Below are 21,465 nucleotides of genomic sequence, written 5' to 3' on the forward strand. Positions count from 1 at the left end.
TCATTCATTCTCCCAGCAACTCTGCAAAGATCTTGCTAGTTCTCTTGGGTGGTGGTGGGAATGGCCAGAGAGGCCCGGATTGGAATCCTAGCCCTCGATCTCAATGCCCAGGGCTGATCCATTGCCCCAGGATGTTTCTTAAATGAGATCAGACTGTCCATTTGCCACCCCTGGGAGCCCATTCCAACTTTTTGTCAAATGAATAAAGCATTCCTGATGGTTTTAGACAGCTTCTTATTCTAATGACCCCTAAAGGCATTATTTTTTCTAAGCTGCAATCTGCCATCATGAACTAGTCTCCTCGCTGTTTGTCCTGCTTGGATCAGCCCACATTTCTCATTCTGTGTAGATAGCACCCGGGTTCCGGTAGAGCAAGAATAGCCCTCCCAGTGATGTTTGGAGCCGCAGCTGCACGGCTCTATCGTGATGTGGTTTCACCCTGCGTCCTGGTTTCAGTTTGCTCCATGGCAGATTCTGAGACAAGGAATTTTGGTCAAGTAGTTTATTTGGAGGTGATCCAAGGAAGCACGGTAAGGGAATGTGGAAGTGCACCAGGGGAGAGAGAAATACCAACTAATGGTTCATTAATGAGAGGGTCACTGCTGTGGGCGGCTGGGGCTTAATCCTGGGGTGGGGGGGACCCACTGAGAGACTGAGGAACACACCTCAGAATTGTCTTGCTGGGAGGTAAGGAAGTTGAGTAATGTGCCCACTAATTCTGGTTCTCCATCAGGTAAGTGTTGCTCCTGGGAGTATTACCTTCCAAGGTACTTCTGGCTGCCCTCTGCATAGGATGAACAGGCACTTGTAGTCAGAGGAAGTTCTCAGGCAGAAAGAAGAGGCACCTGAGGTTAGCAGGCTGCATGGTGACTTGTGGCCTGAAAGGATGTGGGTGGAACATGCAGAGTACCTGCTTCAAGTTGTGTCAGTGGTGCCACTTCTCCCAAATCCACTAGATTTGTTGTGTTACTATTATCTAGGGGACATAGGACCCAGTCTTAGTTTAGTTTAGTTTTTAGGATTTTATTTATTTATTTGAAAGAGAGAGAGAGCACAAGTAGGCAGAGTGGCAGGCAGAGGGAGGGAGAAGCTGAGCTGGGAGCCCAATGCAGGGCTCTATCCCAGGACTCTGGGATCATGACCTACGCTGAAGGCAGACACTTAACTGACTGAGCCACCCAGGTGCCCCTCACCTTTTAGCTGATTTTTAAAAGCACTTGCATCTTTTGTAAAGCATCAATATTTCTTGGCTTTTATTCTTTTTTCAGATGTCTTCCAAAAAACAAAGATGAAATTTACCCATTTTTTTCAACATAGAAAAAAATTCATTTGATCTTGCACTTATGATATGGGTGCCCTGGAACCCTTTTATAAATGTAAGATACATTACAAGATCTTAGTGATCCTACTTTTTTCCTGTGTCTTGAAACATTTATTTTGTCCTGCTAGGAATTATTTCATCATTACTCACCATTTATTCCCAACTATGCTGAAAAAGACTAAAATAAGAAAACTGAAGAACGGGGGACTTACCTAGAAGGATGAAGCAGTAGTGTCATTGGTCATTGGCTATTTATCATCCTTCAGTTTTCTTAATTTGTTGCCTAAAGTATTATTTCTTTTTTCAAGAAGATATAAAAGAACTTATAGATACCATCTTTGTTTTTTTTTTTTTTTAAAGATTTTATTTATTTATTCATGATAGTCACACAGAGAGAGAGAGAGAGAAAGAGGCAGACACAGGCAGAGGGAGAAGCAGGCTCCATGCACCGGGAGCCTGATGCGGGATTCGATCCCAGGTCTCCAGGATCGCGCCCTGGGCCAAAGACAGGCACCAAACCGCCGCGCCACCCAGGGATCCCTAGATACCATCTTTGTGATCTACTTTTAATCTCATTGCATACAACTGAAAATTCTGGGTTTTTAATTTTCTACCTTTAGTGGTAAAGAGAAGTAAATTGATAACAAGTTTTCACAATTATTACATAAATCGGAAGATGAATGCAAAGAGGCAGTAGCATTCTAGAATATAAGCAAATGATGATGGTGACATTGATTATGTAAGAGAAATCTTAGTCTATGATTCTTTGGATGATGATATCTTAGTGTATTTTCCTCCAGCTAATTATCAATGAATTAAGAATATATATATATTTTTTTAGGATTTATTTTAGAAAGAGAGAGAGAGAGAGAGAGACAGTGTGTGTGTGTGTGTGTGTGTGTGTGTGTGTGAAGGGGGGACAGGTGAGGAGTAGAGGGAGAGGAAGACAGAGAATCTCAGGTAGACTCCTTGTTGAGCATGGAGCCTGACATGGGGCTGGATCTCATGACCCTGAGATCATGACCTGACCTGAAATCAATAGTCAGAGTCTTACCTGACTGAGCCACCCAGGCGCCCCAAGAATATGTTTTCAAGGACAAAAAGGAAATATGCTATTTTCATTCAGTGAATCACTCAACAAGATGAACTTGATTTCACAATATTTTATGGGAAGAGCCTGAACCTTCCTATTTTGTCAAAAAGATTGACTATACTTTGGATTTTTTGAGCACCAACATTTACTTGAGGTGGTTTGTGAGTAGACAAGTGTTGAAGGCCATGTATGTGTAAAGAGGAAATAGATAAGGCAGAAATGAAAATATTAGATTGAAGATTTTAGATTGTGTTTGTAAATCTGGAAATGAAAATGTTTTGTAGTTATGGAACAAAGAAGATGGCCATACTTTCTTCAATGAAATCATGTGTCACCAAAAAAATAAAAACTAAAAAAAAAAATTTAAAAGCATGAGCCAACAAAACTTTCAAAAGTATTGTGTTTTGATGATGCAAATGCAAACAGGAGAACCATTAAGGCATGATGAGCTAGATCACTTAGAGATACAGTTGAAATCCAGAATCAGTATTTACAAGATGAATATGTTACAAGTTCATGGCATTTGGTGTATGGATGTTTTCAGTCAAATTTATTTATTTCAGGTATGTTATTTTTAAAACAAGGGAAATGGGAAATAAATTTTTGTGCTTGTTATATTTAAGGTTTTATTTTATTTTATTTATTCATGAGAGACACAGAGAGAGGGAGAGAGACATAGGCAGAGGGAGAAGCAGGCTCCCTGTGGGGAGTATGATATGGGACTTGATCCTAGGACCCAGGATCATGATCCCAGGCAAAGACAGATGCTCAACCACTGAGCCACCCAGGTGTCCCTATATTTAAGTTCTTTTTTTTTAATATTTGATTTATTTATTCATGAGAGACAGAGAGAGAGAGAGAGAGAGAGAGAGAGAGAGGCAGAGACACAGACAGAGGGAGAAGCAGGCTCCATGCAGGGAGCCTGACATGGGATTCGATCCTGAGTCTCCAGGATCACACCCTGGGCTGAAGGTGGCGCTAAACCACCGAGCCACCGGGTCTGCCCTATATTTAAGTTCTTATTCACATTTCTAACAAAGTTGTTTTTAGCTTTATATGCGGTAACCAGTCTTCAAGTTGGCTCCTACTGATCCCTGCCTCCTAGTGGTCACACCCCTGTATCGTCCCTTCCCACCTTGTGGCAGGATTGATCTGTGTGAATCATAGAATATGGAAGAAGTGATGGTATGTCACCTGAGTTAGGTTATAAAAGATGGCAGCTTCCATCTTGGGCTCTTGTTCCAATCACTTGCTCTGGGGGAAGCCAGCTAACCTGCTGTGAGGACCCATGTGGAGAAGGAACATATCCTGTCAACAACCAGTGAGGGACGGAAGCTTGCTACCAACCATGAAAGTCAGCTAGAAAGTGGGTCTTCTAGTCCCAGGTGACTATAGTTCTGGCTAATAGGTTCACTATAACCAGAACTGGCTACATAATCCATGGGGTCCAGGGCAAAATGAAAATGGGGGAAGGGCTCCCTGATAAAAAATTACTAAAAACTTCAAAACAGCAGCAGCACACTATTAGGTCAAGAATGGGACTTTTCAGGCAGCCTGGGTGGCTCAGCGGTTTAGCGCCTGCCTTCGGCCGGGGGCATGACCCTGGAGGCCCTGATCGAGTCGAGTCCCACATCAGGCTCCCTGCATGGAGCCTGCTTCTCCCTCTGCCTGTGTCTCTGCCTCTCTCTCTCTCTCTCTCTCTCTCTGTCTTTCGTGAATGGATGAATAAAATCTTAAAAAAATAAAAAAGAATGGGACTTTTCATGACTACACAGGTTGCATGCCTGTGACTCTAGCCCTGACTGCCACCTCATGAAAGACCCTGAACCGGAACCACCCAGCTGAGCCACTCCCAGATTTCTGATACTCAGCAGCTGTGAGATAACGTTCCTTGTTTAAGTTTGGGGAGTAATTTTTAGGTAGCAATAGCTAACTAGTACACTATCCCTTTACTCACACTTCTGTAAATTATTTGTAAGTTGACTTGGAAATATAAAAACATTAAATGTGTCCATCAGACCCAGATGGGAATAGTGATAATTATTTTTCCTGGGCTATTGAGAGTTAAAGAGTTAAGAATGATCCAGTTGCAAACTTAGTTCCACGTTCTCTCTTGCCTTGGCGACTTTGCACGTGCTGTTCACTATGCTCAGAACATTCTCCCCCTTCTCTTTGTCCAGCTTAAACTAGACTTCCTTTAGATCTCAACTTTTCTCAAGAAAATTGACCCTCCATATTAAGTTAGATACTTTTTTTTTAAAAAGAATTTATTTATTCATTTGAGAGAGAGAGAGCAAGAGTGGGAGATGGGGAGGAGAGGGAGAAGTAGACTCTGCACTGAGCAGGGAGACCAACAAGGGCTCAATCCCCAGACCCTGGGATCATGACCTGAGCCAAAGGCAGATGCTTAACTGACTGAGCCACCCAGACGCCCCTTTAGACACTCTTTATAGTAACTCTCCAAATTCCCTGTACCTCTGCAGAACTGTGGACAATTGGAATTTGTGAATAAATTGTTTCTAATTAGTTGCTTAATGTCTGTCTTTCTACTAAACTCTAAGCTCCGTGAGGTCAGTCACTTTCTTTGTCCTCATTGTACATCCAGTGCCTGGTGCAATACTTGGCACACTGTAGGGATATGATAAAATTTGTTTGATTAAGTTTTTTGGCTCTGTGCCAATGGATTAGGACTATATGGTGATAATTTGAAATGAACTCTTAAACCCCAATTTAAACAAGGACCTTGTAACAACGCTTCCTCTGGACACCCCCCAAGCATGGTGGTTATGGGTTTGAAGACATTGGAAAGGATCTTTGGCTCATGGGCTCCAGTATAAAAAAGCAGAGAACAATAAAACAGGTAAATGAAAGATAACGTAGGTGAGTGGGGAAAAACTCATACATGTGGAAATAAGAGTAACCTTCAATAATACACGAAATAGCATGTGCGAATATACCATGTGCTTTTGATTCTTAGGACTGACAGATTTAAGAGGATGCCAAAGCTTCTGATATGCATGCAAAATATAAGGCCCACCTTTGGTAAGGTTAACCTTTTTTTTTTTTTTAAATAATTTATTTATTTATGAGAGACACACACAGAGAGAGAGGCAGAGACACAGGCAGAGGGAGAAGCAGGCTCCTCACAGGGAGCCCGATGTGGGACTGGGTCCCGGGACTCCAGGACCACACCCTGGGCCAAAGGCAGGCGCTAAACCACTGAGCCACCCAGGGATTCCCTGGTAAGGTTAACCTTTGTGGTTAAGCCTCAGTTCCTCATCTGCATGATGAGGCTAATAAAGCTATATTGTATATTTGAAAGTTGCTAAGAGAGTAGGCTTTAAAAGTTATCACAAAAAAAAAATAACTATTTGAGGAGACAGAGGTTGAGTTATTGGGGTAATCATTTCACATGTATACATATAGCAAATCATTGTGTTAATACAATGTTATATGTCGATTATATCTAAAAAATATGGATGTCTGGCCCTAAGCCTATTAATATTTTTGAGCATGAGGGCGCTGGACATGCAGATGTAGAGGAGAGCCACAACTTAACATTCTGAACTCTATTGCCTGGTTCACGATTCTTTTGTTTGGCAACTCCAGGCCTCATAATGATAGCCCCTACTGCTAGTGTCTCCCTGGATTTTATTCTTCTCAGTAACATAAATCCTAATTTTTAGATGGCCTTTTATTAAGGTATCTTAATAAAAGATCTTTTATTAAGATCTTTTAAGATCTATCTTTTATTAAGATAAAACTTTTTCAGTCTCTTTTTGTAGTTAGATGTGGTCCTATGGATAAAATGAAATGTGACTTCTGGGAGATGTCCTTAAAGAGAGAGGCATGCTCCTCTTTTACCCTTTTCTCACTCTGCTGATACGAAAATAGATGGGATGTCTAGAGCTTGAGCAGCCATCTTGGACTTTGAGGTAGAAGCTGCTTATTAAGAATGACACAGTAGGGGCACCTCGGTGGCTGAATTGGTTAAGGGTCTGACTCTTGGTTTTGGCTCTGGTCATGATTGGTTGACCAGATTGGTCAACCAGATTGGTCTGGCTCTGGTTGGGATTGAGCCCCCTGTCAGGGCCTGTGCTCAGTGGGGAGTCTGCTTCTATTTCTCTCCTTTCTCTCCCTCTGCCCTTCCCCCTGCTTGCATGCTCTCTCTCAAATCAATAAGTCAATCTAAAAAAAAAAAAAAATGACAGAGTGATACTGGAAGAAGCCTGGGTTAGAGGGAGCTACCCTTGACTTTGAAGAGAGTTTCTGTATAAAAGAGAGAAACAAGGTTCTAAATCATTCAAGTCCCGCTAATATTTTTGACATGCCTATTTTTTCAGCTTCATTGAGGTATAATTGACAAATAAAATCGTAAGATATTTGAAGTGCACAACATGCTGATATCTGTATACATTATGAAAGGCTTTTCCCATTCACTTAATTAACATATCCATCACCTCACACCTTACATATTTTCCTTTTTTTTTTTTTTTTTTTAACCCAAGATTCTTGGTATCCCAGGCTTCTGAGTGCTTCCAGTATATTTGAAAAGAATCCAGGACCTTGGACACAACTCACCTTTTTCTGTCGGTAGCTGTTATCACAAGTGAAGGAAACATAAATCATGGTATTTTATATTCTAGAAAGACTTTTCTCCAAAGCCACATTCAAGATCTACCTTCTTTATGAAGCCTTCCCAGGTCCTTAGGTCTATAGTGGGTCCCTGCTGAGTCTCAAAACATATTGCTTCTAAAATATGGTCTCCATGGATCTGTCTGCTCCGTATCTTAAATTAAATTGTAATCGATCAGAGGGCAAGGTGTGCATCCAAAGATTCCTCATAATAGTGAGCATTGTGCTGGGCACTGAAGGAGATGCACTAAAGTGCTTGTTAAAATAAATGGGAAGGTTCTATTTGGGATGTGAGACAACGCAGAACTCCTCTGGCTTATACAGAAACAGATACTCTTAAAACGGGCATTCCTAGTTAATACTAAATATTTGAGGCCCTCAGGCCTCAATAGGGGATATAAAGTATTATTTTTCTTCTACTGAAATATCCCCTTGCAAATAGAAGTCCCACAGGACAAGGAGTATGGCTGAAACTGGACAGACCAGATGCCAGAATAGCAGATTTATTTTTGGACCATAAGCCTGGCCTCCAGGGAAAGAAGGAACTTGTCAATTTCACTTTTTGCTTGGATCAGAAGATTGAGCCTGGCAGAGAGACACTGTTTGGGACTAGTAGTTCTCTGGAATTTCTAACCTTCTCTGGGGTTGGGAGGAGTCAGGAGAAGAAAATGCATCATTTGAATGATGGCCATGGTTACGACAGGCCCTGCATGCCAACCAGAGGGAAAGAAAATACTTGCTGAGCAAAGTAACTGGAAAGCAGTTGCTCATATTTTAAACTAAGCTACATGGTCGAAATCCAGAAAATGTAGACTTTTGGACCAGCAGCCGCTTGGAAATCGGCTTTCTGGCTGGAAAGCAGCATGCGGTGTTATGGATGGAAAGGACGATTGCAATGCCTTTTCCCTGGGTGCGCTGAGCTGCCAGATACTGGGGGGCCATTGCAAGCATATTTACTGACTCCAACAGATTTCTCAATAATTCCAGCAACAGAAAGTAGTTGACCAGCTTGATGATGTGCACGTGGCCAGGTGGTGGAGTCGGGACAAACCTGTCAATGCACTGAGCCTGATGATAACATTTCCATCCTGCCCACCCCTGGTGGGTGAACACATGGGCACACGGAAATTGATATAAGTGCCATATGAGGCATGGTAGGACTGGACAAGGTATCACAAATCCAGCTGGGCGAATTTCCAGGATACCAGGTCATAGGGGGCTGTTTCCATGCTCTTCCCCTGAGCCTCAGTGAAGCTCCGGAGTCTTAGTTCTTTTGCAGGTCGCTGCAGAAATTCCCAGTGCAGCACACAGGAAGCATCTAACCCTACCGCATTTGAGACTGGACACTGTAGTCATCACACGACAGAGGCAGAATTAGAATCTGAAAACCTGGCCTTGAATCTCAGGCATCACTTGCCAGCCAAATGAGGCAAGGAAGTGACCATCTCATGGCGTATCCGTTTACTTACCTGTAAAGTTGGGTCTGCCTCTCTATTTCACAGGATCGTTCTGAGGATAAAATGAGATGAGGCATTGGTCTTCCCCCTTCTTATGTTAAATGTGATATTTCTAACTTAACCATCTCATTTAATCCTGACAACTCATGAAGTAGAGACTTTTTATCCCCATTTTACAGAGGGGAAGACTGGATCCCAGACAAGTAAAGTGACTTGTGCAAGGTTATGCCACTAGGTGGCAGACCCAGGATTTGAACCCATCCTGTCTAGTCCAGAAAGCATGTCTGACTGCTGTGTTACTTCTCAGCAGAGGAAGATAGGAAGTTCTCTTGAAGGTGGTCTTTGTTTTTGTTTGGAGAACTGCGAGTACTTTGTTATTGTTCAAGCATCCAGTCTGGGCTCTTTTATCAGAGGCACTGGGGAGACTTTAAGTCTATTAAGTAGGGAGCTGGATATTCAGGTTTGCTCTTTAGAAGGATGTATCGTAGAGTCTAGATGGGGCAAGGGGGGTGGGCAAAACTGGAAGTAGGAATTGGGTGGGAAGCATGTTCACACAGCCCAGGAGAGAAGGCATAAGGGAGCAGAGCTAACCTTTGCTAGGACCTTTCAGGCACAGACAGGGGGGTAGGAATTACGCACTACTGCTGCTTCCAGTCTGGTTGGAGAAAGGATTCATTCCTCGTGAAGTGAGTGGTCCTTACCAATGGAAGTAAACACTAAGGATTGGACTCTACATAAAAAGAGAAGCCATGGTTCTCTTGGGTTGAATGCAGTGGATCATCTTGCTCCTGTCCAGGAGCTGGTGTGATATAGCAGAGACCATTCCCAAGATGGTGTTTTGGAGACCACCCTGGGCAGAGCCCTCCGATATCTGGCTGTACCTTTTGTTACACTATCACCTCCAAGTGGGTTGAACACCCAGGAGAGGTCTCTTCTCCCCTCTCTGAACCAGTGGGGGACCTTTGCTACCATAGACTACCCCTCTCATCAATATTTTTTCCTTCCGCTTCCCCAATAGGAGATTAGGTCCCCTCTGACTTCCTCTCCCAGAACTCCTAGGCCCCAGAGTCTCTGTCCGTTGGCGCTTCAGTCCAAGGCAGGCAGCTAGGATGCCTGGATGCCAATCCTATATCTGCCGCAGGGCCACAGGTGGGCATTGCCCCATGTCTGCAGAGGCCCTCGCCGGCAGGCAGATGCCTTAGGACATCATCCTATCTCCTCCTGTGCTGAAGGGCTTGGGTTGTCACGCGCTGGAAGCCTCTTCGAAACAAGTGAATGCACCCACCCTCCGCTCTCAATGCCAGGCACAGCCTGCCCTGCGGGGGTCACCTTCTCAATTGTTCATGGTGTCGATGCTGCGGGGAAGCAGATTTCTCAGCTCCTCTGCGCCCTAGTATCCTCATCAGAAGAATGGGGCCAGGGGTATTTTCCCCGTTTATTTTGCAGGACTGTTGTGACAACTTGTGGACTTCTGTGGAGAGTGACACATGCTCTCAAGGCACGATTTGTCGCCCTGTGGGCATTCCGGGCGTTAGGGCTGCTGGAGCTCTCCGAGGCTTCCTCCGACAGAAGGGCCAAGAGAAAGTTCCCCTTCCTCCCGGGGTCTCGGGGAGCCCCGTCCGGCAGAGCGAGCGGGTGTCGCTCCTCGGCGGGGGTGACCGCGAGCCGCCCCGCTTTCCGCTCTCCCATTGGCTCTCACCTGCCGGAGGGTCGGTTGCTACGGGCCCGTCGGCCCGTCAGTCAGGGCCGCCCGGCTCCGCCCCGCCCCCCCGGGGGTTTATAACGGGAATTCCCATGGCCCGGGCTCTGGCGTCCAACCTGCTGCCGCCGCGGCCCTGCCGAGCCGCGCGCCGCGCGCAGAGCACACGCTCGCGCTCCAGCGGCCTCCCCGGCGGCTCACGACCGCGCGCTCCGAGGCAGCCCCGCCGCCAGCCGCCGGCCGCCAGCCGCCGGGCCCCCGGACACAGGAAGGCAGGCGCAGCCGTGCGCCCCGCGGAGCCCGCGCCCCCCGCCCGCAGCCGGCTGCCCGGCCCGCCTGGCACCATGCTGCCCGCGCGCTGCGCCCGCCTGCTCACGCCCCACTTGCTGCTCGTGCTGGTGCAGCTGTCCCCAGCTGGCGGCCACCGCACCACGGGCCCCAGGGTAAGTGCGCCCCGGCCGCGCGCCCACCTGCGGACGGAGGCCGAGGTCGCCTGCCCGCATCCCTGGGGGCGGGGGGTGGCAGAGAAAGGGAGGTGTCCGACCTCGGGGCCCCCACCCCCACCCCCACCCCCACCCCCCAGCACCTACCACGCAGTCCCCTCGGGCTTCTGGGCGAATCAACATTTCTCTCGTTCTCCCCCCACCTCCACCCCCATCCTTTCTTGCAGCGCCTCCCCCCTCCCCCCCCTCGCCCTCGAACTGTCACTGTTGGGTTTTCTGCCCCCGTATCTTCTCCCGGGGCATTTTTGCTGCGAGCGGGTGCCTCCAGCGTGCGACAGAGGCTCGCTGCCCTGCGGTCTCACGCTGCGCCCGGTCGGTCCGGGTCCGGGTCCCGTGCGCTGGCGTCCTTGGCGGGCGGCGGGGGCAGCTCTGCCTCCAGAGTTTTAGGTTACCCGAGAGCCACGCAAGGACCTTGTGTTGCTGTTGTTTTACAAAGCGATCGCTGCTCGTAAAACCCACAGCAGATAATTTTAATGCTCTCTCCTGGGCACAGCCCCGGAGGAGGGGTGGAGGTGGGGGGCTGCGGAGAGGAGCTGCGCGGTGTTCAGGAGTCCCCTCCCCTGGCTCCCGGGCTGGGAGGTTGAACTACTTGTTGAACCTTGGTCTGATTGGAGTTTCCGAGTCATCTGAAACGTGCCAATTCTGTGCGCAGGACAGGCTGTCCAGAGCATTGTAAACTCGCCTGGAACTGAAGGCATTGTGTTCCTTTCTGGTCTAGGTTATTGTCCCCCCCCCCCCCCCCCCCCAGCGTTGGTCTACTTGAAGGATTCCGCTGCCTTAAAAAAATGTGCTCTTAAACCACCTGGTGGTTCATTTGACCAAACTTAATCCAGACGATCTCTGGCCAAGAATCAGCTTATGTCAGGGCAGTCTCTCGGGATAGCTGCTTGCCCCAACTGGCAGCCTGAGAGTCCGGGTGGAAGCAGCTGGGATCTTTGTGCAAACAAGATTGGCTCCGTAACCAACCTGGGCTTTTCCTGGATATCTCTGGGCCTAGCCCCATTGCCACCTGTTCAGATCACAGGTTCTTTATTCCTAGCTCTTGCTATATGCGAAATCATCTTTATAGCTGTTGTGTGTGGGGGAAAAGCCTTGCAAAGGTTGATGAGTCTTAATGACTGCCCAGATGCTGGCTGCTGACGTGGGAGCCCCGCTATCACCGTGAGATCAGATTTGCAGCCACTTAGGAAAGAAAAGTGTTTGTCGCCGTGTTGTGCCGGCCTTTGCTTTTATGACCAGATGTGCCACTGGAGCAGTTAAGGTGCTGCAGATTAGATCCAGGGCGTGTCGTAAATCCTCGACAGCAGGCGTTCCGAAGCTGGGGCAGGCGTGGGCTCCGGGAGGGACTTTTATGGATGCAGATGAGGATGGCTTTTAAATGAAGCTGCTTGGTTTGATATTAGGACTCGCAGCTCTTAAACTCCGAGGTCAGGAGAGCCACAGCGTTCCCTCCAATAATTAGGAACAGTCAAGACACAGACGCAGACCAGAGCACCCCGACTGAAATCTGGATGCCCGCCCACAGGAGAGGCCTGGAGACAAATGGTAGGGGGCTCGCTTGCTGCTGGGCATGTCTAGCATCTCAAGCCATATGGCTTTCCTTCTCTGCCTCCTGAAATTGGAGGAAGCAACTTTTGGAGGAACGCTAGGGGCTCCAGGGAAAAATGGGGACATTGGTTAGGTTTCCCTCCAGCTTCTTTAGTTTAATAATTTGATAGACATGATGAAACAAAACAGGAACCGTCAATAGGCTTGTGTGGATTCCAGCTGCATTCTGTCTCTGTCCGTCTGTCTGTCTGTCTCTCTCTCTCTCACACACACACGTTTAAAAAGCACCAAGGGGAAGCTGTTGTCTTGAGTGTGTGGTTACTTGGGTGCATGTATAGGCCACATTAAGAGCTGCCATTCAGGAACACGGGGACTAGGCACTTTCCTCGATCCCTTATGCTTAGAAGAACAAGGAGGGGGTGTCTTTTTAGTGCCATTTTGCAAGTGAGACTCCGGGAATCCAACTGGCTTGCTTGAAACACTCTCAGTGCATATGGAGCTTTGGGAGCCAAATCTCAGTTTATATAGATTTACAGGTGGTGTGCTTTCCCTGCCACCAAGCAGCTGCAGGGACTGTTCACCCCCCTTAACTGCCCCCCCCCCCACCTCAGCAGTGCTGTTCCTGTTAGAGGCAGAGATGGCTCAGTGAGACAGTGCTGAACCTGGGTGCATCAGGGGAGTCTGTAAGAAAGCACTGATAATATGTTTTGGTGTCTGAATCACTAAAAGGTGATGTCTTTGAGTCTCAACCTACCTCCAAAGAGTCTGGCTCTTTTCTGCGGCTTCTTGGTGGCCTGAGAAGTGTGGCTCTGGTTGCCAGTGGCCGCGTCAGAGGAGGAGCAGAAACATCTGGCTTGTTGCAGTATTCCCTTGGGCACCCCTAGGTCTCTTCTGTTAATCTTTTGAGTGACAGAGGCTTAAGGACTGGCATCTTTTCCAGCTGGCTTTCTAGGAAACCGAGAGCATGCCCTTTTGGTTTAATTTTATCTGGCTCACTAATTGAGCTCCCCCGAGGCCTAGACCCCAATCCTTGCTCCCTTATTTGCTTCCTGCCTTCATAAAATTCCTGACATTTGTTTGACTCTGGAAACCAACAGCTATCAAGTATCAGATTGGAGGCTATTATGTAGGAAGCACCTGATTTTTTGGTCTCTGAGTTCTGAGCAGCCACTTGGCTACCTGGGACGCTGGTCAGGATCCTTTTAATTACCGACGAGGCAGCCATTTCTTTAATCCTGTACAATTTACTGAAAATGTTTCAGGAGAGGGTGGAGCGGGGGAGGGGCTCTCCCAGGCTGATGGAGTCTGGCTGATGGTCAGGCCAAGTCAACTGCCTGTCTTTGTCTAATTCTCTGCTGCCCTGGAAGCCCAGGAGCTGGGTGATGCCGGGAACAGGACCCATCTACTAGCACATCCCCAGGGCTCAGCACAGGGCCAGGCGCCTGGTGGGGATGGACTTTGTTGTTGTTTATGGAAAACCAGTGAGACGGTGCATGTTGAACAGCCTTCCACGGGTTCCACTTTTCTTAGTGCTTTAGCACGACTGGAGGCAGGAAATAGATTTAACAAGTTTGAAAATAGGAGAAAATGGGAAGGTCAAGAAGTCTGAGTAAGGAATTTGGTTTCTTGTTTTATGTATATTCTTTATTTGTTCTCTCTCCTCTCACTGGCTTCGTTTGCTCTTCAGAACTCAGCTCCTGCATTACTCTCCAGGAACTTTCCTGCAGAACACCCTTTTGGTGAGAATCAACCAACTCCTGTATCTGGTTCACTTGTGTTCTAACTTTTGCTGATCCTCCTATGGTGAGCATCTCGAGATCAGGCCAGCATATCCACCTTTTCGGCACTAACTTGCTCCCTTGGCACATCACAAACAACCCTGTCTTGTGAAAGAACAAACTCACACTCCCTTGAGGGCAGAATAGAGATCTTATTTGTCAGTGTGCTAGGTCAAAATGCAAAGCGTTCTGTAAATGTTTACTGAAATGAATCAGACTCTACAGTGATGTCCAAGCTAGACCCCTTGCTCTCATTTAAACCTGAAACTGGTCACTTCACAAGTAATTTCCCCCCATTTTTAGGCTTTTGTTCTTTGTTTAAAAATTAGTATGTGTGGTGGTTATGGGAGGCTTGGAGGAGGAAGGACGGAATAAGCAAACTTGGATGGGGAACAGGCTGTGGCTCTATCCTAATCCCTGTTTCTATTTTGCATTTCCCAAATGTGAAGCAGCTTCTAGACAGTTCCTTTCCTTTTGACTAGTCTGCCTCAATGTCTGGACTGGGGTGGGTCCTTGTGTCTGCACAGACACCCTTCTTATTACCTGGGGGATTTATATGAAATGCTACTCAGGTGTTAGGCAAAGAACTTGGTTTAAACATTTTGATAGAACTGACATGTGAAATTTAAAGGAATGAAACTGAGGATAGGAAGAAGAAATAATCATCTTAGAAACTGTAGGAAAGGGCAGCCCGGGTGGCTCAGCGGTTTAGTGCTGCCTTCAGCTCAGGATATGATCCTGGAGACCCGGGATCAAGTCGCACGTCGGGCTCTCTGCATGAGTCTGCTTCTCCCTCTGCCTGTGTCTCTGCCTCTCTCTCTCTCTCTCTCTCTCTCTCTCTCTCTCTCTCTCTCTCCCCTCTCTGTGTTTCTCATGAATAAATAAATAAAATCTTTAAAAAAAAGAAACTGTAGGATATTCTATCAAATGGAAAATGCTTTTTTAAAAAATGTTTTTTTTTTTTTTAAGATTTATTTATTTACTTATGATAGAGAGAGAGAGAGAGGCAGAGACACAGGCAGAGGGAGAAGCAGGCTCCATGCCAGGAGCCCGACGTGGGATTTGATCCCAGGACTCCAGGATCGCACCCTGGGCCAAAGGCAGGCACCAAACCGCTGAGCCACCCAGGGATCCCCCCCACACTTTTTTTTAAAGAAAGATTTTGTTTATTTATTTGAGAGGGAGTGAGCAGGAGTGGGGTGAGGGGAGGAGCAGAGGGAGAGGGATAAGCAGACTTCCTGCTGAGCAGAGAGCCTGATATGGGGCTTGATCCTTGGACTCCAGGATCAGTACCTGTGCCAAAGACAGATGTTTAACTGACTGAGCCACCCAGGCACCCCAAATGGAAAATACTTTGATATTATCTCATTATCTCTCAAAGTTGAAAGTCACATTTCTTATGGCCCAGCAATTCCACTCTTAGGTACATATGCCCAAGAGAAACTCAAGTCCAGAAGGAGACCTAAGGAACCATGTTCACAATACTACAAGCCTGGAAAAGCTACTAGTTAGAGGAAAGATTAGTTGATGTATTCACACAGTGGAGAATTCTACTCAGCAGAACAAGTGAACAACAGTGACATGCAAAAATATGGATGAATCTCAGTAATATGATATTAAGTAAAAGAAATACATCAAAAGATGGAGCGTATCATCTTTTCTAAATTTAAAAAGAGCTAAGATTAAAGAAAATATCTTCTAGGAATATGTATAGCTATAATAATGCTCTAGGAAAGGAAGAGCAAGGTAACGCCAGACACAGGATTTAGGGTGAAGTTACTGGAGAGCAGGCAGTTGGAACCACATGGTGGGATAAGCCATATGGTGAGTGTAAGTCAGTGTCAATACTTTACCTCTTGGGGGAGAGAAGGATGGGTTTGAAAGTATCTGTCCATTAGTAAATATTAGTGGCTGATTAGATGAAAAAATGAAAGTGGGCCCTGCGTAGACCGGTTTTGAGTGTCATGCACTAAAGTTTGATTAATTTAATTCTTGGCATCCATAGTCAGACGAACAAAAGTTCCCAGAGTAGGGACTCCTGTCTTGCTTCCTTTTGCTCCCCCTCTTCCAGATGTGCATGTGGCCCTACCTAAAAATACCACGTTGGGGAGTGATTATTGGCTTTTGTTTCAATTCTTGGCTGCTTACATCCAGAGCAGGCCCAGGCCCTGGCATAAATATCTACATCAGCTGGCCAAAGGGCTCATTTGTAAGGCTGAGTCGGCAGTGGGCAGTCTTCCCTCTCCCTTGCTCAGGGGGATCAACTCTGTACATCTGAGTCGCAGCCCCACAGAGTAGAAAAGTTCACTAGCTGATGCTTGGGTCAGAGGCCTTCCTTGCCCCTTGAGGGGGCGGGGGGTGGGGGGACAAGGGAGTGTTTCTGGTTTGATGCCTGTCTTCATTCTGGCCTCTTCCCTCACCCCCCTGGCAGAGCCTGGGGGAAGGGAGCATAGCCTTGCTTAGCAGGTACAGGGCACCCTTTCTCTCCCCACCACATAGAGATCTATTGTTTAAGCAGCCAAGTTCTTGGCATTGCTGGCCGTGGGGGGGATGTCCGTGCGGAGGCCCCCTCCTTCCTCGTTTGTCACCGCGGAGCTGTTTGGGAGAGGACAAGGGTTGAGTTGCGGATGAGAAATCGATCGGAGCTGCTTGCGAGGCCTGCCAAACAGGGTTAGCATTGTACATATGTGCTCTGCACGCATCCAGCGTCAGCGGGGGGATAGGAGAATTGGATCTCTGAGAACACTCCCAACAGCCCTATAAAGACCCCAAAGCAACATGGGTCATTATAGCAATTAATTGGATTTCCCTTTGCATCTGACATCATTCTAAACTCAATTGCTAGATCACAAAATAATCTTACCTTTGGCAGAAATCTAAGCTTGTTAGGTGTGGAGCCCTGCGTACTTCCCAGACATTGATTTCAGCCTCCATTTTTCGGAGCCAGAGTGGGGGCAGCCTCTGCTGAGAGGGGAAAGGCTGCTCAGGGGAGCTGGAGCTTCAGTCCAGCCCTCCCCCTCCAACCCCCCTCACCTCCTCTGGGAAGACAGTACTCAGTGAGGTTCCAGGAGACAATGCAGCAGATGCTCTGAAACCCGACAAATACTATACAAATATGAGTGACTCTGCCCTTCCTTTTTAGAAACCATTTCACAGGGCAGCATGGATTTGATTCAGATAAGGGCTGAATGTTCTTCCTTTTTTTTTTTTTTTTTATGGATTTTATTTATTTATTCATGAGAGACAGAGAGAATGGCTGAGACATAGGGAGGGGGAGAAGCAGGCTCCCTGTGGGGAGCCCCATGCGGGACTCGATCCCAGGCCCCTGGAATCACAACCTGAATCAAAGCAGATGCTCAACCACTGAGCCACCCAGGTGCCCCCTCTCTTTTTTTTTTTAAGTATTGACAATGGGGAAAAACTGGACCTACTTCCCAGAATAGTTCATTTTTAGGACTAGGGAAGCATCTCTAGGACAGTGCTGGGAGCTTTAAGTATTTTTGGTGGTTGTTTATTGTGTATCTGTTCCTGGAGAACTCTGCAAAACTGGGGAGAGGACACCGAAGTAGATAATAGGTAGGAAAGTGAGGTGGAGAGTGTTGTGAAAGCCCACGGATTGCTCCCCACTCCCTCGGATGCAGGTGCTGCTGACCAGCTTGAACACAGTGACTTCCCTTTGTCAGCAGCCCTGTCCCACAGCCCTTTTTGCTGGGATGGCAATGTTCTATATCTGCACTGTCCAATATTAGACACACGTGGCTGTCAAAGTTTTTTTTTTTTTTTAAAGATTTTATTAATCCATTCATGAGAGGCACGGAGAGAGAGAGAGAGAGGCAGAGACACAGGCAGAGGGAGGAGCAGGCTCCATCCATGCAGGGAGTCCAATGTGGGACCCGATCCCGGGCCTCCAGGATCATGCCCTGGGCCGAAGGCAGGCACCAAGCTACTGAGCCATCCAGGGATCCCCGGCTGTCAAAGTTTTAAATGTGATTAGTGCAACCAAGGAACTGAATTTTTAATTAATTTTATTTCAGTTATTTAAAATTTTAATGTTAGGAGCCATATATAGCTAGTGGATTTCATCTTGAGCAATACTAGTCTCTAGCCATCGTGCTCAGCCCTACCTCCCACCGGATGCCACTACGGGCCCCAGATTTTGGCCGTACTAAACTACACTGTATTTCCTAACCTCTCTTTTCCTTCCCATCTCTGTCTGTCAAAATTCTGCCCATCATTTGAAGGGCTCAAATGGCTCCACACAGTCCCCCCAGGCCGGCCCCAAGAACAGTTCTCCCTGCACCCCGTGCTTTGCTTAGCCCCGTGTCAGTGCACATCCCCATCTGCCCAGTGGTGCACTTCCAACCATATGCAGGAAGGTGGTGGGGCAGCCTCACCAAAGACTTTGGAGGTAGACAGGCCCAAGTTTGACCCTGGCTCTGCCATTGTGATCCTGGGCTAGTAATTTAACTCCATGGGTCCTCAGTTCCCTGATTTATCCAATGGAGGTCTGAGCCTCTATGTCCAGGATGGCGGGGAGGATGCAAGTGGAGTGTCTTAGCTTCCTCTTCCTGCTGTAACAAATACCACAAGGACTCTTGTGATTGATTATATCAATCAATCAGTCTAGATGTTTTCCTTATCTCCTGGTCAGCTGATTAGCAATCTTGATTCCTCCTTGCCATGTAACATGGCATTATTAGGATTAAGACATGGACATCTTTGAGGGGCCATTTTTCTGCTTACCACATTCATTAAGGGTCCAGTATATTGCCTGGCTCATAGATGGTGCCTGATAATCGAGGCCATTATGATGACCCACACCTATTGGTTTCTTTCCTTTTAAAGTGGAGTCTCTTAATGGTGGAGTTGCTTAATTTTCTTTATAGACTCTATCCTGCCCAAGAATAGGTGCTTTAGTAAATGTTCGTTGAACAATAAAACTTTCAACAAATGTAGATTGTGTCTTTCCTTGTGAAGATATATTGAACAGTTAAAAAAACTAACAAACCATAAACTGAAAATCAGAGTATATGATCCAGTTTGTGCAAAACAAAAATGTTGGTTTATGTATAGAAAAACTGGGTGGATTATAAGTCATGTGGTTAATGGTGATTATCATGGGGATGCTCCATTTCTATGAAATGTGTTTTAGTAATTATTATTTTTTAAAAATTTTATTTATTTGACAGATACTGCAAGCAAGAGAGAGGACACAAGTGGGTGTGGGGAGCAGGCAGAGGGAGAAGCAGACACCCTGCCAAGCAAGGAACCTGACATGGGGCTTGATCACAGGACCCCGGGATCATGACCCAAGCCAAAGGCAGACGCATAACTGACTGCACCACCTAGGTGCCCCTTGTTTTAGTAATTATTAAACTAATTTTATTTACGATGAACATTTTTTAATCTTAGAAGACAATAATAAAGATTAAAACACGCATGATTAAAGAAAAAAGTCCCAAACCTGTCTCAATCCAGCCTGAGTCCTCTTGGATTCAGTTCACATCTCAGTCAGCCTGTGCTCATGAGTTAGGCTGATCTTCAGGTTTAGTCACCATTAGGACCAGGCCTTCTACTCATCTTCAGCATGTTTTGAACTCAGTCTGCTTTAAAAGGAGAGTTTCCAATTAACCTTAGCACGGGACATAAGTATAAAAATGTACTTACTGCTGCTGGTGGGAATATAAATTAGCATGATCACTTTGTAAAATTGACTTCTTACTTTCACTCTGGTATATGCCCTAGAGAAACACACTTAAATATGGGCCAAGACACATGTTTAAGGGCATTGATAGCAGCATTGTTTGGTAGCAATAACAAGATTGGAAATCAGGTAAATGCTCATCAACAGGAGACTAGAAATATGAATGATAGTATATACAAAAAGTAGAACACTACACAGCAGCAAAAATGGCTAAAGCTGTACTCATTTTTATGGATCAACTTTATAGTCAAAATGTTGGGTGAAGCAAGGCAAAATGTACAAGAACACATACATTATGCTATTTATATAAAGGTTGAAAGCATGCAAAAACAATATATTGTTTAGGAGTGCATCATATGTAAAGAATGCATGAGAAAATTAAGGGCAATAATAACTCTAAAGCTCAGGTTAGAGGTTACTTAGATGTGAAGGCAGGAGGGTGAGTGACACACTGAAGGGGACATGGAAAGCTTGCATTGGATCCCTAATGTTTTACGTTTTTAAAGCAGGAGGCTAGGCACCTGGGTGGCTCAATCTGTTAAGCATCTGCCTTCAGCTCAGGTTGTGATCCTGGGATCTTGGGATCAAGTCCCATATTGGGCTCCCTGCTCAGCGGGAAGCCTGCTTCTCCCTCTCTCTCTGCAGCTCCCCCTGCTTGTGCGCAGTCTCTCTCTCTCTCTCTCTCTTAGATAAGCAAATAAAATCTTTAAAAAAATTTTAAAAAAGAACTTATTTTTTAAAAAATAAAATGGGCAGTGAATACCTGGATTTTTAAATTCTATTTTGCACTTACATAAAACATGATAAAATCTTCCAGAAAAGATAAAAATCCATTTGGATACATCACAACAAAATTTAAGAGCACACAATAAAAGTGATGCCTCTTTGCGGGGTACTCTGCTCCCCTGTCTGCTCCGTGCTGCTAATCACACTTTTCCTTTCCCCAGAAGAACATGTTCAGAGCCATTCAGCCAAACATACAGCTCCCCTGCCTCCTTGCATTGCTGGCCACCTTCCTCCAGCCCTCCTGAGGCCCTGAGGCCATGCCTCCTCCCAGCCCAGGGCTGGGTGCAGGTGTGGCTCCTTCTCTCACCTCTGCATTAGCTCTTTTTCTTTTAGGAATCAGCTGTTCAGATTTTTTTTGCTAATTTAAAAAATAAGTGTGGTAATTTTTTCCCCCTGCCTCACTGGCTGACTTAGAAGAGTTTTTGTTTTTTTAATACTAAGGATATTAATCTGTTTTTCTATCATGTCTGGCAAATGCCTTTCACTATAAAAAGACAGTGGTTTCAATCTACTAAATTTTACATCTTTATGTATCTAATATGTCATTATGGTTTCTGTCTTTGGTATCAGGATGAGAAAGGTCTTTGCCTGCTAAGGGTGTAGAAAATAAGATGAATAAGTTTCTAAAGTTGCACAAACAGTGTGAGATACACCACACTGGCCATCCATTTAATGTTTGATAGTTTATATTTTCTATGAACTATACTTTTTAATGTACCCTATGGAAAGAACACCTGTCCTGTATTTCAGAAATTGCGAATAATATTTGGAAAGAAGATGTGTCAATTGAAAGTATTCCATCAAAAGAATTACTTGGGGAAATTTATATTAAAAAGTGTTACTTTGGGTAAGCAGGCTATTCTGGAAAAGACACTAGGACTTTGGCAAAGCATTCAGACTCTCCTTCATCTTTGGATCTGTTCCATTCATTTAAAAAACAT

General features: G+C 46.0%; 1 protein-coding gene across 6 annotated transcripts in view; it reads left to right on the forward strand.

Moving 5' to 3' along the window:
• Positions 1 to 449: 449 nt before the first annotated feature.
• The window catches only part of SMOC1 (SPARC related modular calcium binding 1), a 164,729-nt gene continuing 143,713 nt past the window's right edge, over positions 450 to 21,465 (forward strand). For 4 of the 6 annotated variants that reach the window (XM_025442533.3, XM_025442536.3, XM_025442538.3 and 1 more), the window contains exon 1: positions 10,492 to 10,648. In XM_025442533.3, coding sequence (XP_025298318.1) covers positions 10,550 to 10,648 — 99 coding nt within the window. In that variant the 5' untranslated portion in view covers positions 10,492 to 10,549. Of the gene's footprint in view, positions 531 to 10,491; positions 10,649 to 21,465 lie in introns of those variants that run through there. The other 2 variants (XM_049113302.1, XM_049113303.1) reach the window with 2 other exon arrangements.

Source organism: Canis lupus, chromosome 8 (assembly GCF_003254725.2).
Source record: "Canis lupus dingo isolate Sandy chromosome 8, ASM325472v2, whole genome shotgun sequence".
Taxonomy (NCBI): domain Eukaryota; kingdom Metazoa; phylum Chordata; class Mammalia; order Carnivora; family Canidae; genus Canis; species Canis lupus.